The sequence below is a fragment of the Xyrauchen texanus genome, chromosome 46, assembly GCF_025860055.1.
Source record: "Xyrauchen texanus isolate HMW12.3.18 chromosome 46, RBS_HiC_50CHRs, whole genome shotgun sequence".
NCBI classification, from domain to species: Eukaryota; Metazoa; Chordata; class Actinopteri; order Cypriniformes; family Catostomidae; genus Xyrauchen; species Xyrauchen texanus.
Window position 1 is genome coordinate 14,977,683 of NC_068321.1, and position 17,109 is coordinate 14,994,791.

General features: G+C 36.1%; 1 protein-coding gene across 2 annotated transcripts in view; it reads left to right on the top strand.

Annotated features, from left to right (window-relative positions):
- The window catches only part of atp2b1b (ATPase plasma membrane Ca2+ transporting 1b), a 28,448-nt gene extending 14,391 nt beyond the window's left edge, over positions 1 to 14,057 (top strand). The window contains exons 4-21 of one of the 2 annotated variants that reach the window (XM_052119968.1): positions 199 to 456; positions 1,454 to 1,579; positions 2,701 to 2,916; positions 3,194 to 3,226; positions 4,873 to 5,007; positions 5,115 to 5,329; positions 6,172 to 6,414; positions 7,455 to 7,696; positions 8,174 to 8,411; positions 8,695 to 8,874; positions 8,957 to 9,044; positions 9,449 to 9,555; positions 9,807 to 9,998; positions 11,312 to 11,525; positions 11,624 to 11,835; positions 12,001 to 12,108; positions 12,220 to 12,408; positions 12,554 to 14,057. In XM_052119968.1, coding sequence (XP_051975928.1) covers positions 199 to 456; positions 1,454 to 1,579; positions 2,701 to 2,916; positions 3,194 to 3,226; positions 4,873 to 5,007; positions 5,115 to 5,329; positions 6,172 to 6,414; positions 7,455 to 7,696; positions 8,174 to 8,411; positions 8,695 to 8,874; positions 8,957 to 9,044; positions 9,449 to 9,555; positions 9,807 to 9,998; positions 11,312 to 11,525; positions 11,624 to 11,835; positions 12,001 to 12,108; positions 12,220 to 12,408; positions 12,554 to 12,892 — 3,335 coding nt within the window. In that variant the 3' untranslated portion in view covers positions 12,893 to 14,057. The remainder of the gene's footprint in view (positions 1 to 198; positions 457 to 1,453; positions 1,580 to 2,700; positions 2,917 to 3,193; positions 3,227 to 4,872; positions 5,008 to 5,114; positions 5,330 to 6,171; positions 6,415 to 7,454; positions 7,697 to 8,173; positions 8,412 to 8,694; positions 8,875 to 8,956; positions 9,045 to 9,448; positions 9,556 to 9,806; positions 9,999 to 11,311; positions 11,526 to 11,623; positions 11,836 to 12,000; positions 12,109 to 12,219; positions 12,409 to 12,553) is intronic. The other variant, XM_052119969.1, reaches the window with a different exon arrangement.
- The last annotated feature ends 3,052 nt before the right edge of the window (positions 14,058 to 17,109 follow it).

Genomic DNA, 17,109 nt, shown 5'->3' on the forward strand with positions numbered 1-17,109 from the left:
TTCACTTCCATTGTAAGTGCCTCACTAGAACCCACATTTGTGCTTTTTGTAAAGAAAAGGAGGAACGAGTCAAAATAATTTTTTGTGCCAATCAGTATTAAATGCTATCAGTTGAGCTTAACTTGTATTAAACCTGGAATATTTAAAATGTTAAGTCGTTAATGTGCCTATTTTCAAGTGGGTGTGTTATTGGTGCAGACTGTGGCAGGGCGGCTGGAGGAATTGAGGATGATGGTGAGGCAGAGGCTGGGTGGATCGAGGGTGCTGCAATTCTCCTGTCCGTCGTCTGTGTGGTTCTAGTCACTGCCTTTAATGACTGGAGCAAAGAGAAGCAGTTCCGCGGGCTGCAGAACCGCATCGAACAAGAGCAGAGGTTTTCTGTGGTCCGAGGTGGACAGGTCATTCAGATTCCTGTGGCCGAGATTGTGGTTGGAGACATCGCTCAAGTAAAATATGGTAACAATATAGACTTCCTTGAGATTCTTCTCTTGTATTTCTGGTATTGGGATAACGAAACTAAACTCCATGTAATCAGACTAGTTTATTTACCCCCTTAATAAAGTAACAATGCTTTCATTTAACATCAGGGGTCTTCAACAGGGGGTCCATGGTGGTACAGCAGGGGCCAACAAATTCTTATTTGAACTCAAATTTATGTGAAAAAAGTACGAGTTGAATAAAAGTTAAAGAAAAAACATAGATAAAGAAGCTAAAGCTCATCTAAATGTTTCAGTGTTTTTCTCATATTAAAATGAATTAAATATAAAATGATTAAAATGCAATGTACAAGTTTATGACTCTACATCAGTGATTGTTTGAATTGTTTTTTGATGTAGCCATCATAACAATGTAAGTACATAAATATGGTACAATATGCATGTTATTATAGGCCAGGCTTAAAATGCAACAGTTTTTGTACAAAATGTAACAAGGGGTCCCTGCTCTTCTCTCTGTTTAACAAGGGATCATGCATGCCTCAAAATGGATGAATACCCCTGTTTTAAAGTGACAGAAAATCTGAATTTTGATGTATTCCCTGTGAACATGAATTCAAAGTACTGTTAAAGGGATAGTTAACCCAAAAAAGAAAATAATTTACCCTTAGGTTAAAAGACTTTGTGTCTTCCATGGAACACAGAGGGATATGTTGGGCAGAATGCCTCAGTCACCATTCACTTTCATTGTATGGATGAAAGCGAATGGTGACTGAGAATAAAATTCTCCCTAACAACTCCTTTTGTGTTCCATAAAAGAAAGACAGTCCCACAGGGTGAGTACATGAGAATATAATTTACATTTTCGAGTGAACTATTCCTTTAAAATATGTAAAATACAGTTAAGTCATTGGTTTTTCTTGTTGTTGTTTATTCTGTTGCATTGGCAATACTGTAGTGCAAACATCTGTCTGTTGTGTCTCAGACGAAACCATCTGTCCAATGCTCTGTGTTTGCAGGTGACCTCCTTCCTGCTGACGGTTTGCTAATCCAAGGGAACGATGTCAAAATTGATGAGAGCTCACTCACTGGAGAGTCAGACCATGTCAAAAAAACTTTGGACAAAGACCCCATGCTGCTTTCAGGTTTTCTTACACTTCATTTATTACAATGTTACATTTCTGTTAACAATCAAAACGTTAAATATAAGTTTGACATTATTATCTCTATACATTTGTTGAATTATTTAATGAAATACACAGCATGTTACACAACAATAAGTGTACAATACAACATGTAAATTTGATACATTTCAGTTGATGAAATATCTAAACTAAAGTGTAATATACTCATGTTGTTATTGCTGGTATGACTATAGATAGTAGAGAATTGTATAATCTAACACAGGGAATGGCCGACTATTTAACATCGATGATTTGATTTTATAGGTAATAGCCATTATTTATTTAATGTATACAAATAATTTGGTATAATCAATATAACTAATTTAAGTGTTTACTGTAATATAAATGGTTATAATAAAATGCCTGGAGGCAAAAATAGCCCCTTAAAGGAATATTCCAGGTTCAATACAAGATTTGTGGCATAATGTCGTCCCTCCTCTTCTTTAAAAAAGCAAAAATCGAGGTTACAGTGAGGCACTTACAATGGAATTGAATGGGGCCAATTTTTTAGGTGTAAGTGTATCATTTTATAAAAGCACTTATATTAATTCTTCTGTTTAAACTACTATATTATTTGAGCTGTAAAGTTTATATAATTTTTACAGTCATTTTATTGTTTTAGGGTTTGTTGACATTACATCTTGAGACAAAATGGTAAAATTGGCTATAACTTTACACAGAAAATATTTGTAAGTGTTTTTATCACACTAAAATCATTTTTAACATGTATATTGTTAATATCTTATGGTTATACTTTTAAAACAGTGAGTATTTTAACATTTACTGATTGGCCCCCAAACATGTTTGCTTTTTTTTTTTTAAAGAAAATTAGGGATACAATGAAAACATTTTTTTGGGGTAATCAATAGTATTCCACAAATGCAGTCGATTGAGCTAAACTTGTATTGAACCCAGAAAATTCCTTTAATAATAGACATTGCAGTGTACCTAACACCCCTATTAAAAATTAGGCTACAATATGTCACTCTTTTGGCTTTTAGTGTTATTTATATGGTCATGTTAAGTCCAGTTATTTGTCCTAACTATCTGCTCTTATCCCCATTTTACCTTGTTTACCTCAGGCACACATGTGATGGAGGGATCAGGTAAAATGCTGGTCACTGCAGTAGGGGTAAACTCTCAGACTGGCATCATCTTCACTCTACTCGGAGGCGGTGAAGATGATGATGATGATGATGAGGAGAAAAAAGAAGAGAATGAGAGGAAAACAAGAGAGAAGAAAGAGAAAAAGAGAGAAAATGAGAGGAAAAATAATAAAACGAAAGAAAAAAATAAAAGTAAGTTGCTCAAGCTGGGTTTCTGAAACGCATTCCCAAAAGGTTTCCAAAAGACTATTGTTGTATTACTAAAGATTTAGTCATGTTCAGTCACATGCAGCAATGCAGACTATTTGACTAGGGTGTAACAGATCTAGGGTATCTTATATCTGTTTAAGATACCCTTCACTCATATGGAGCTTCATATACTGTGCGTTTATCTCATTCTTATCACATTCCTGATTCTTACATTTCTAAAATAGTAGATTTCTTATCAACATATCTCCTTTTCCTACAGACAAAAATCAAGATGGAACAAATGAAAATAAAGGTGAGGATCACCTTAAAGTGCTTGAATGGGATGTCTTCACATTTCCTTGAGACTATTCATAACCTGTAAGAACAGAACAGAAAGTAGCTTTCATTGACAATGTTCAGTCAGTAGCTGCTGTATTGCCCTTAGCTTGTGCCTTTCCTGCATTATGGTATCTTGAGTGTGTAAGTTGTGAGAATGTCCTGTGAACATATGGTTGGAACCAGAGGCTACATGACAGGTGCTCTTCACTCTTTTCATGGTGATTAGCAATAAGAAGATTAGAGTCTTTGGTCTGACAGTGTTGCTTTTTCCTCTAGTCCACTTACAGACAGACTGACACATAAACCTGTGTATTTCAGTTTGTTCATTAATGTGCTATAATGATTATTGTATAATAGCAAATATATAAAACATGTGTGTCTCATCAACAACATCTCAATCAAAATCAATGATTTAGGAAACTGAGTAAAAAAAGTGAGAAGGTATTTTAAACTGGTTCTTCACTGAGCTTATTCTTTAGACATATAGTCTAGTTTATTTTTTTTGTCAAATATACACCTTTTAAAGGAATTTTTCAGGTTAAATTCAAGTTAAGCACACTCAACAGCATTTGTGGCATAATGTTGATTCACACCAACATTTATTTCAACTCATCCTTCCATTTCTTTGAAAAAAAGCAAAAATCTGGGTTCCAAAGAGGCACTTACAATGGAAGTGAATGGGGCCAATCTGGCCAAAACGTTACAATACTCACTGTTTCACAAGTATAGCCATAATAAGTAAACAATATGTCTGTTAATGTGATTTTAGTGTGATAAAATCGCTTACTAACCTTTTCTGTGTAAAGTTATTTCCAATTTTACAACATAACCCTGCCAAAAACCCTGCAATCCTGGTAAATTAGTAGTTCAGTGAAAAAAACGAGTATTTATTAAACTTTACAGCTCAAATAATACACAGAACAATTAATTCAAGAGGTTTTATGAAACTAAAAGCTTAAAATCATTTTTCTTAAACCCTCCAATAATTGGCCCCATTCACTTCCATTGTAAGTGGCAGTGGTGGCTCAGTGGTTGAGGCTCAGGGTTACTGACCAGAAGGTCAGGGGTTCAAGCCCCAGCACCACCAAGATGCCACTGTTGGGCCCTTGAGCAAGGCCCTTAACTCCAGGTTGTTCCAGGGGGATTGTCCCTGTAATAAGTGCACTGTGAGTTGCTTTGGATAAAAGCGTCTGCCAAATGCATAAATGTAAATGTAAGTGCCTCACTGTAACCTCCATTTTTGCTTTTATTCAAAGAAATGGAGGTACGAGTTGAAAAGATTTTTTGTGGTAATTCACATTATCCCACAAATGCTGTTGATTGGAGCTAAACTTTTATTGAACCCGATATATCCCTTTAAGAGGTTTGTGTAATGTGCAAATTATGTAAAATGCACAGAGCTATTGGCATTTCCAACAATTGAAGCCAGTTTTGATAGATGCATTTTCAAAAACACGAATAATTTAACACGTTTAATAGAATACAGTAATGGAGTTTTTTCATTTTCACTAATGGCCCAATAGAGTCAGACAACACATGAAATGCTAAAGCATGGTAAAACTTTTACTAAACAAGTGTATAAAGGTCAGATTGATAATTTTGACTTTGTGTTTCATTCAGATAAGGATGGAGGTATGGTGGAAATGGAGCCCCTCAACAGTGATGATGGAGAGAAAAAATCTAAGTTACCAAAGAAAGAGAAATCTGTGCTTCAAGGGAAGCTTACCAAACTAGCCGTACAAATTGGAAAAGCAGGTACAAAATATAGATTTACGATTTGTACCTGGCATCGCTGTCTTGATTCATTAATGCTATCTTGTTTTTATTTTACGGCTATGTATGTTGATGTGTTTATTTGCCAGGTCTCTTCATGTCAGCCATCACGGTCCTCATTCTTGTGGTGCTCTTTTTGTTGGACACGTTCTGGGTTCAGGGGCTTCCCTGGACCAAAGAATGCACTCCCATCTACGTTCAGTTCTTTGTTAAATTCTTCATAATCGGTGTCACTGTGTTGGTTGTTGCCGTGCCTGAGGGCCTACCCCTCGCTGTCACCATCTCATTGGCCTATTCTGTCAAAGTATGTGGGCTGTTTTTCTGCATCCTGTGTTAATGGGAATGATCTTGCTTAACTGTTGTGACTCAGATTGTGTAAAAAATTTTTACTGAATCTATGAATCTAGGTACTCTATATAATTGGGTAAAAATGCCACATAATGTGACAAAACTGACCCAAATATTTAAAATAAGTACATCAATCGATAGCATTTGTGGCACAATATTCATTAACACCTAAATTAATTTTGACTTGTCTCTCCTTTTCTTTAAATAAGTAAAAATCAGGGTTACACTGAGGCACTTACAATGGAAATGAATCAGGACAGTCTGTAATCGTTAAAATATTCACTGTATCAAAAGTACAGCCATAAGACATAATCAAAATCTGTGTTAACATAACTTATGTGTGATTAAAATCACTGACTAACCTTTTATGATTAAAGTTTTAGCCAATTTTACAACTTCGTTGCCATGGTAACCTTATGCCGTAACACCTAAAACCCTAAATTGACTGTTAAAACGACGATTTTAACTACTTATCAGCTCAAATAATAAGTGAGTTTTAACAGAATAATTAATTTAAGTAGTTTTATACAATAATAAGCTTCACATATCTGCCTTAAAACCCTTCAAAAATTGGTCTTCGCTGTAACTGTAAAAGAAAAAGGTTAGGATTAGGTCATTTTTATGGTAATCAACACTATGCCACAAATGCTGCAGATTTAGCCGAACTTGTATTGAGCCCGGAATAGAAAAAAAAAAAAGAAGGAAAAAAAGACATAGATTGCATTATTGCTATCAATAAATGTTCTCATAATTTTGCATTTTAAATATATCTTTCTGCTCATTTGTTATTCCATGTAGAAAATGATGAAGGATAACAACCTAGTGAGACATCTGGACGCTTGTGAGACGATGGGCAATGCCACTGCAATCTGCTCTGATAAAACGGGCACTTTAACCATGAACAGAATGACAGTGGTTCAGGTGTATATTGCAGACAGACACTACAGGAAGGTGCCAGAGCCTGATCTGATTCCAGGCAAAATCATGAACCTGCTTACAACCGGCATCAGTGTCAACTCTGCATACACTTCCAAAATCATGGTAAAAACTATATTTTGTGTGAAAATGTATATGTGAAAGTCTTGAGTCCTAAAAAACTAAAATCGAAATATTATAAATACAGTGCGGTCCAAAAGAGACAATTAGTGAAAATGCTTCTATTTAACATTTTTCACACAAAAAACTAATTATTTTCTTATATGTTCTGCAAAGAAATATGAGTCGAAATATATGAAGACATTTCAGAATTTCATATTATTTGGTATGCCCCCCTTTAGCTACAATGAGCTGGCATGAACTCCACAGGTTTGTGCAAAACCTAATTTTCCATTTCATTCCAGTATGATTTGTGAATGTTCCTTGGAAGCAATGAAAATCTGGCCTTTTGTCAAAGGAGTTAACATGGTCAGTGACACAAAATTGCTTACAAGAAATAGTGCATAATCTTATATATTTCTAATATTTTATGTCATAACATTAAAAAAATCCTAAAATGGTTTATTTCAATTTTGAATTAAATGGTCTCACACTTTTGGACCCCACTTTATTACAAAAAAACAATATTATATCTTTTTTTAATAGTCTTAATTTTTTTTTATCCCCTACTCACCTAATTTGGAATGCTCAATTCCCACTACTAAGTAGGTTCTTGTGGTGGCACGGTGACTCACCGCAATCCAGGTGGCGGAGGACGGGTCTCAGTTGCCTCCGCTTCTGAGACAGTCAATCCGCGCATCTTATCATGTGGCTCGTTGTGCATGACACCGCAGAGACTCCCAGCATGTGAAGGCTCATATTACTCTCTGCGATCCACACACAACGTACCACGTGCCACATTGAGAGCGAGAACCACTAATCGTGATCACAAGGAGGTTACTCTTATGTGACTCTACCCTCCCTAGCAACCGGGCCAATTTATTTGCTTAGGAGACCTGGCTGGAGTCACTCAGCACACCCTGGATTCGAACTCGCTTCTCCAGGGGTTGTAGTCAGCGTCAATACTCGCTGAGCTACCCAGGCCCCCTTGGATCTTTTTTTGTAAGATTAGAATTTTTGTAAATTAACCTTTTATGTTTCTCTAGCCTCCTGAGAAAGACGGCGGTCTGCCCCGTCAAATTGGGAACAAAACAGAATGTGCCTTGCTGGGGTTTTCCCTTGACTTACGAAAAGATTACCAAATGATTCGCAATGAATATCCAGAGGAAAATCTGTTCAAAGTATACACCTTTAACTCAGTGAGGAAATCCATGAGCACAGTCCTAAAAAACTCTGACAAAAGTTACCGTATGTTCAGCAAAGGAGCCTCAGAAATCCTCCTGAAGAAGTAAGTATGCATTTTCGACAAGAATGTTTCTCTGGGTTAAGAAACTACATTGCAGTATTTCTTTCCATAAAGGTAAAGTGTGTAAGTTTTTCAATGTAAAAAATGTCTCCCATCCTATTTCAGCTAAATATGTAAAAACAACTACAAGTAAGAGCTTCGAAGGTTGATTTCCTCGAAAATGGTTAACACTGTGTTTCTGTGGCGCTATCAAATCATTGCTCTTTTTGTTTGAGGATCCTAACCAGCCCAAAACAGCAACATTGGTTTAACCAGTGCTTGGCTGACCAATGGAAGAAAAAAACATGCCAGTGGAACAGAAATTACACACTTCACCTTCAGGAACCACTAAATAATAGCATACTGGTTAATTAATGAAAGCTCAGTAATACTAATTGTTTTGAAATAATTAGTGAAGACTGTATTTTTTCTGTGTATATCAATAGATGTTTGTTATCTATTCATTGAATATTTTCCCAGGTGTTGTAAAGTCCTGTCAGCCAATGGTGATGCCAAAGTCTTTAAGCCCAGGGATCGGGAAGACGTGGTGAAAAAGGTGATTGAGCCCATGGCCTCAGAGGGCTTGAGGACCATCTGCCTGGCCTACAGGGACTTTCCTCTCTCAGATGGGGAACCAGACTGGGACGATGAGACAGATATACTGACTGGACTCACATGCATTTGTATAGTGGGCATTGAGGATCCTGTTCGGTCAGAGGTAACTGCTCACCAGACAAATTCTCTTTCATATACTTCAAATATACAGTAAAAGTGATCCTTAAAGGAATAGCTCACCAACAAATGTTACACAGGTTTGAAACGACATGAGGGTGAGTAATTGATGACAGAATTTTAGATTTTTTATTTGAACCGTCACTTTAAATAGAGACGAACTTTGTCTTAACTCCAAATAACAAACTTGTTTGCCTAAGCGAGTCCTAGTTGCTCAAAGTCAGCATGTGGTTGTTGACAATTAATTCCTGGGTGGTATTATATCACAGGTCCCAGAAGCTATTAAAAAGTGCCAGCGAGCAGGCATCACTGTGCGCATGGTCACCGGGGACAACATTAACACAGCTCGAGCTATTGCAACCAAGTGTGGCATTCTCCATCCTGGCGATGACTTCCTGTGCATTGAAGGAAAAGAGTTCAATAGGCGGATACGCAATAACCTGGGAGAGGTGAGATGGTAACAAAAGCTTTTTATTTAGTACTCTTTATTGAGATGGAAGGTAAACAGCAAAGCTCTCACCCTCTTTTCAGATCGAGCAAGAACGTCTTGACAAGATCTGGCCCAAACTGCGTGTACTTGCAAGATCTTCTCCTACTGATAAGCATACTTTGGTAAAAGGTAATAAGATCATCTGCATCACATTTTAAAGAGATGGTTCACCCAAAAATGAAAATGTATTTACTCATCCTCATCTCATTCCAAATCAAAAAGACTTTCTTTTTTCTGTGGAACACAACAGGAAATTTTAGACAGAATGACAGCCTCAGTCCCCATTCACTTTTATTGTATGAAAATAAAAAGAGGCAATGAAAGTGAATGGTGACTTAGTATATTATTCTGATTAACATCTCCTTTTGTGTTCCACGGATAAAGCAAGTCATACAGGTTTGAAACTCCATTAAGGTTAGTATATGGTGTCAAAAGTTTCATTTTTGGGTGAACTATAACTTTAACTCTTGTGATATACGTATATTATGATCTGAATGATTGAAGCATATGAAGCATTCTGGTTTTTCTCAAAGGCATAATCGATAGCACCGTTTTAGAACAAAGACAAGTAGTTGCTGTTACAGGAGACGGAACCAATGATGGCCCTGCGTTGAAAAAAGCAGATGTTGGATTTGCAATGGTAAAACTTTTCAGATTATTAAGCGGTCTAAACCTGTCCTTTACCTGTCCAAAGAAGATACATAATGTACTTATTTTTTCATAAAAACTTAAGTTTGCATTACTAAACCAACACTGTAATAGACCTGACAGATGCAGATGAAAATGATTATGAAGCTATGATAAGTGAAAGAAGAAACATACTTGTGACACATTGTTAATAACATTTGACAGTGATGTGTCATGTTGAGCTTGATATGATTTGTCTCTTAGGGCATTGCTGGTACAGATGTGGCCAAAGAGGCATCAGACATTATCCTGACAGACGATAATTTCACCAGCATTGTAAAAGCAGTGATGTGGGGAAGGAATGTCTATGACAGCATCTCCAAGTTCCTCCAATTTCAGCTGACGGTCAATGTTGTGGCTGTGATTGTGGCGTTTACTGGAGCCTGTATCACACAGGTCAGACCTTAGAATTCTACTTCTTTCTCCTCTTACAGTCTAAATGCCCCAGCACACTTCATCCAAAATCGAAGAACAAACAGGTGTAACAAATGTGTTTTTGAGTTTGTTTCGGTGGTTTATTACAGCTCGCCAGGGCGAACTTCCAGGAAAACTTTGTACCGGCTGCTAAGCACCTTCTTACTGTCATTGGTCTGTGTCATCATTAGGTGTGACCTGAAGCTCCACCTACTTTGAGGCAGACACATTTTTCAGTTGTACATTGTTCAGTCAGTCAACATGAACATTTATTAGCTAACTGGTGCAAACTTTCCTACATCTGTACAATCATTCGTGTAGAGAGACTTTCCAAGAACATATCATGCAGTTTCTTTGTTAGTCAAGAAAAGGAATCAAATCTACTCAAATACTCTCAAGTGCCCATTTGTTTTATATGGTGCTTCACTAATGTGCCATCTGCAGCGAAAGCCATTCACACATCTGCCCGCAGTAAGGTTTGCCTATCATCATTATTTTGTCTGTATTCTGCCCAATAAGATGGTTTTATAAAGCCATCTTTGCATTGGTATCAGTGTCATCATAAAATACAATTACAGAGTATAATCAGTGCATATTATGGCAACGTATAGAGTGTTAGCGCATTAGCACCATGAATGTAGAATGTAAACATGACAAATTACATGAAATTACAAATTACTTGAATGCACTTTAAAACACCTCCCCCAGTGGTGTGGCCAGTATATGTTCACAAACAGTGTGTCCTTTTTCAGCTGTTTCGAAAAAAAATGTTGGCGCTTAGTGAAAAACAAAGAACTTCCCTGGAGTATGCCGGGTCTTTAGTTGTTTCACCTTTTCCAATACTTCTTCCAAGTATCATGTGTCTGTGCTCAAACACTTCAGTCTTTCCCATTCCTTTCAAGGAATAACTCACCTCAAAATGAAAAATTTATTATTTACTCACCCTCATGTTTTTCCAAACCTGTATGCTGTTATTTTTTCAGAGTTTCATAATTTTTTTGTTAGAGCTTACGAGTTTACATAGCTTTTTCTATACAAGTTCATAATGACCACATAGGCCAAGCTCCAAAAAGAACCATAAAACACAATAAAAGTACCTCAGTCTTTTTATTTCAAGTCTTCTGAAGTCAGCGATAGCTTTGGGTGAGGAACATACTGGTATTTAAGTAATTATTCACAGAAATAACATCATACAGGTTAAATAAAATACATTTTTTGATTAACAATTTTTTTAACTTTCCATTATACTGTTTGTTCCCTTTAACTGAATATTCATACTCCAACTCTCCACATAGGACTCCCCTCTCAAAGCTGTACAGATGCTATGGGTGAATTTAATCATGGATACATTTGCATCTTTGGCGCTGGCAACAGAGCCTCCCACTGAGGCTTTACTGTTGCGGAAACCCTACGGCCGCAACAAGCCCCTTATTTCCCGCACCATGATGAAGAATATCCTTGGACATGCAGTATATCAGCTAACCATCATCTTCACTCTGCTGTTTGCTGGTGAGCACTGTCCCAAGATACTGTAACTAGTGGATCCAAGCAGAGTAAGCTAGACAAAAATCGGCTCATATATTTATTTTTATTTACCCAACTCACAGGTGAGCAGATTTTTGACATTGACAGTGGCAGGAATGCCCCTCTTCATGCCCCTCCTTCAGAGCACTACACCATCGTCTTCAACACCTTTGTGATGATGCAGCTCTTCAACGAAATCAATGCTCGAAAGATCCACGGTGAGAGAAATGTTTTTGAAGGCATCTTCAATAACTTGGTCTTCTGCACAATAGTATTCGGGACCTTTGTTATCCAGGTACGCCAGATTTTTTCAAAATATGTCTGTAAAAATGTCTAAACATCCTTAAATAAGATAAATTCACATGAGAAGCAAGATGTGTAAAATACTAATACTTGTTTGTTTTTTAAGAGAATTTGTTTTTTTTTTCTTTACCACATTGGCAAATAATTTTCTGTTTAGTTCCTAATTGTGCAGTTTGGAGGGAAGCCTTTTAGCTGTGTAAGTCTCAAAGTTGACCAGTGGCTGTGGTGTGTCTTCCTTGGATTTGGTTGTCTTCTCTGGGGTCAGGTAGGCCTTTAAATGCACCCCATTATGCACCCATTTTTACCCCTGTTGACATATGACAATAATGCAAAGAGCGATACATAATATTCCTCACTAAAACCCTCTGTCCCACAGTTTGTCACCACCATTCCCACGAGTCGACTGAAATTCCTGATGACAGCAGGTCATGGAACCCAGAAGGAGGAGATCCCTCAAGAGGAGCTGGAGGAGATGAAAGACCTGGATGAAATTGACCATGCCGAAATGGAGATGAGAAGGGGGCAGGTTCTGTGGTGCAGAGGTCTCAACAGAATCCAGACACAGGTAATGATCTCCAGTCTAATGAGGTTCTGAACAATAAGAATTATAAAGAATATTTGTCATCAGATTTGACGCCATCTTCACTCATCTTTCTCCTTTGTGAAGTTTTGTCAAAGAACCACTAAAAATCTTCTGTTTTTCTCTTCAGATCCGTGTAGTGAATGCTTTCCGGGATTCAATGTCCCCTTACGAAGGCCTGGAGACACCAGAATCTCGCAGCTCCATTCACAACTTCATGAGCCACCCAGAATTCCATATTGAGGATTCTGAGCCAGCCATCCCCCTTATCGATGACACAGACCCTGAGGACGATGCCCCCACTAAACGCAACACAGTCCCTCACCCACTGCCTCCAATTCTATCTTCTCCCAATCAGAATAATAATGCTTCAGATAACAGGGACTTCCATCACCAAAAAGATCTAGCAAAGACTATCCTTCCTCCTACTCCTGGAAGTCCACTGCACAGCCTGGAGACCTCTCTCTAATCCAGAATCACCCATGTCAAGACCATGTCAGTGATTCTTTGAGACTTGGGAATGTTAAGGACAAGGTCTGAAGTTTTGGTCCACTGTCAGTCTGGAAATTGGAACTGGCAAGATAGTAAAACTTGGCAAATCTTGGTTTTGTTTGTTTTTTTATTCATTTGCTGGAAAAGGTGTGGTTTGATAATAGACAGTGTTGCATCTAAAAAGATGCAAAAACATGATGACATTTTTTCAAATTAAATATATTTTATATGTGGTATTGGCTTGATATGTTGGCATTTTCTTTTCATATAGTTGTACTAATTTCCTTTTTTTTTTCAAAATTGCTTCAAAGCAATTTATTCTAGTTGCTGCTTAGTTTCATTATGAACACACTTTTTTGAGATAAGGTACACTATTGGCCTTCAAGTTGTATGTTTTGTTTTTTTTTATCTTTAGAAAGCAGCTAGGATTCCTTAGAAGAACTGCCTGATAAGCCTTTTGGTGTAATAATTTATGGTAAATGGGAAAAGATATACCTGCAATGCCTCACCGTTACACAACTTAAGAGGGTACGGCAGATCGGTTTTGGGCTTCTTGTTTAATAAAGAGTGTGTGTGTGCATTTGGACAGGAATATAAGGCAAAGGGAATAAAATGCTGTCTGTCCATGAGATTTACTATTGTAAATTTTACTCTGGCAAAAACATATTTAACTTTTTATATATTTTTTTTAATTTCCTATTTTTGAAAGTAACCAAATGAAAAACAAGAGAGGTCACAGAGGGTACACTAAGAGCTTTGTGCACAAGCCTAAAATGTAGCAGTGTGCTTTATTTTAAGAGTGTTTTTTGGTTTTATTCATTTTGATAATCCCCACACCCCAAAACAACAGATTATAATATAAACACTATAGCATAAACAGTTTTTAGTCAAAATGCCATTTTATGAAATAGTGTGATAATAATGTGAAGTATATTTATTCATTATTGGAGCTATTATTCGTTTTGGGAATATGAAAAATGAATTCAACAGCATGTGGTGTAGGATTTAAACAAGAATTAGTATGTAGGCTCATTTGAATGTATACACATTAAATAATATAAGTTTAAAGAAAGAAAAATGTATGAGATTTCTTCGGTCATTTTTGTTTGTTTTACTGTAGTTTCATTCCCATTTTATGAATGCATTGTTTCCATCTGTTTATGGAATATAATTTTTTTTCTATTGTAATATTTGGTAATAAAGTAGTTAATTTCTGTTAAACTTGAGATATGTAAATGGCTATTGTGGTTTAATTTACATTTGAAAGTCTTTGAGTTATGTGTATGTTTTATGACAATAAAAATGTAATATTTAGTGTAACCTTATTTTTGGTTTTAATTCAGATCTTGACTATAATAGGATCCTCATCAATATTAGTAAACATTATTACAGTGTGTAATAATTACCAAAATAATTAATCTGTGTACATTTAAAAAATAAAAAAAATAAAAAATATATATATATATATATATATATATATATATATATATATATATATATATATAAAGGGCTATTTCATGAACAATGCTCATGAAGTGTGAATCTAGCGTAAGAATCCAGTGGTTAAATCCATATTCCATATTGTTCTGCAATAAACGGTTAGTCAATGCTTTTTTCCCTTAATAAATCTTTGGATGTCTACTGTTTCAGTACTGTTAAGAATGCTGCCTATATTACCACATAAAATACAGCTATACTAGGAGAGGATACTAGGAGAAGAAATTACATGGTAAGCGATTTAGGGTTCGGGTTTAAAATCTGACTGTATCGTTCGTGCCGGGTAGGGTTTCTGTGCGGGTAGGCATATTTCTGTGCGTACCCTCAGATTAAATCCTGCAGGCGCCCCAACTAAACCCATTGGGAGTGGATGCACTGCACACGTCTATGGAGGAGATGCCTCATTGCTGAATAAACTGCTTTGGTGAGGAAACAGCTCATCATTTAATTAATAGACTGCCTGCCTGATAATCCTCAACATGTTTTACACTACAAATACTTTTGGGATGAACTATGTGTGGCGTTTTTCTTCTTCTTCCTCTTCTTTTGTTTTTTATGGCGGTTGGCAAACCAACTTAACGGTGCATTACCGCCACCGACTGGGCTGGAGTGTGAATCAAGAGATATTGGAACTTAGCTAAAAAAAAAAAATAATAATAATTTAAATCCTTTTGTCTAAGTCTATGTCTCTCAGATACTTAATAACAAAGTGATAAATGTTACTAGATGTTTTCCCTAATAAACCTTGCATTGTGAAATTATTCTGATTGATCATTCTGAGAGACTGAAAAAGCTTGTTTCTTTCTTGACTGTATTTTGTGCACTGAAATAAAATATGCTCCACAGTTTCTGAATGAGTACAATGGTGGCGTTTTTCAACGATAAAATTACGTTTTATGAGAGAAGTTACGGACGATTTTGCGACAGGTTGGTGTCAGGTTACGGCTCTCACCATTCATTTGTATGGTATTCGTAAACGGTGACTTACTGTCGTAACACGGTAGTTGAAGGTTTTTTTTTATTTTATTTTTTTTTATTGAACTATAGAAACAGCATGGCAACAATCATATATCATTGCAATATAACAATGAAATCAGGTGCAAAATTGCATTACAGAAAACAAAAAAAAAAAAATAAAATAAAATAAAAAAATAAAAAAAACCATTTAAATAAAAAGCTAGGGTTTGTTTTTTAAATCATATTCTTCAATTATTTCAAAAAGTTTTTGTGCATATTTACTTTTCATCATTTGCAGGGCCTTTGTGTAAGAAAGAAAAGCATTGTGAAATGCAGAAAACCTGGGTTTTACTTTCAAATATTTCGATTTGTGTATATAAAATTTTCCAAAAATAATAATGTCATTAACCAGAAAATCATCTTTGTAACTGTTCATAACAAGTCCAAAGACAATGTCCTTCTGAGAGAAATCTGAAAGAAGAGGAACCTTTGGGAAGAGCCACTCATGAATGTCAAGCCATAAAGCCTCTACATACATACAATGAAAAAATAAATGATCAGTGGTTTCTACTTCATCACAAAATACACAATTTCTAGTTTCAATTCCAAATCTTTGTCGTACTAATTCACTGGAAGGATAAACATCATTTAACATTTTGAAATGGATTTCCTTGGCTTTGGGGGTTAATGGGAATTTTAAATAATTAGTTCGTAACCTGTAAATGGTTTCTTTTGAGAAGAACTGAGATATCAAATTTCTATAACCTACAAAAGGAAATAAAATATTATCAAACAAATTTCTGATAGATTTGTTTGAGAATGTAGTTTCTTTGAAATCGTAACCTCCAATTAAAAGTGATGGGAGACACAGGGTGGTGGAATTAGAGGTTGAAAGGAATCCTTTGATTAGACGTATAATAGAGTTGGGGATGGCTTTGATTATAGAGTCAAATATGTTCCGATTACAGATAATATCATATTTAAGACAAAAGTTCTCATATGAAATAAAACATCCTCTGCTATTGACTAAATGAAGCACCGACCAGATACCTTTCTCCATCCAGTCCTTATTATATAGTGATTTATTTCTTATTGTGATATATCTATTATTCCATATTGGGGTCTTATGTGGCGTAAAATTATGATTGTATAAAAGTTTCCAGTACAACAAGACTTGCTGGTGAAACTGGGATAGTTTGACAGGGAGACATTGGGGAGTGAAATCACATCCAAGTAAAAATTCTATCCCTCCCAATTTTTTAAAAATTTCTCTGGGAATATGAAACCAAAGGTTGTTGTTATTTAAAAAAGCTTTTAACCAGTTAATTTTCAGAGTACCATTTATGGAATCAAAGTCAATGGCTTGTAGACCTCCCTCCTTGAAATCTTTAGTCAACTTTGCTCTTTTAATGTAATGCACTTTCTTTCTCCAGATATAATCAAACACGGTAGTTGAACGTAACTCTCTCTCCTATGATGATAGAACTACAGAGGTTGTTGTAAAATATACTCGTGAGTAAAGTGAATGCAGAAAATTGTAAATCGGGATTAAAGAGGGGAGGAGGACTGGAAAAACGGGAGAAACCCTGAAAAAATCCGGAGCGTTGGCAGGTATGGGTTTATTACTTCTATCTTTGAACGCCTGCCATATGATTTAAAATGTTTATTTGTATTATCCACAACGTCAACGCACCGGAAAACGTCCTACACCAATCACGGGTATTCAGGTCATGTGATCTT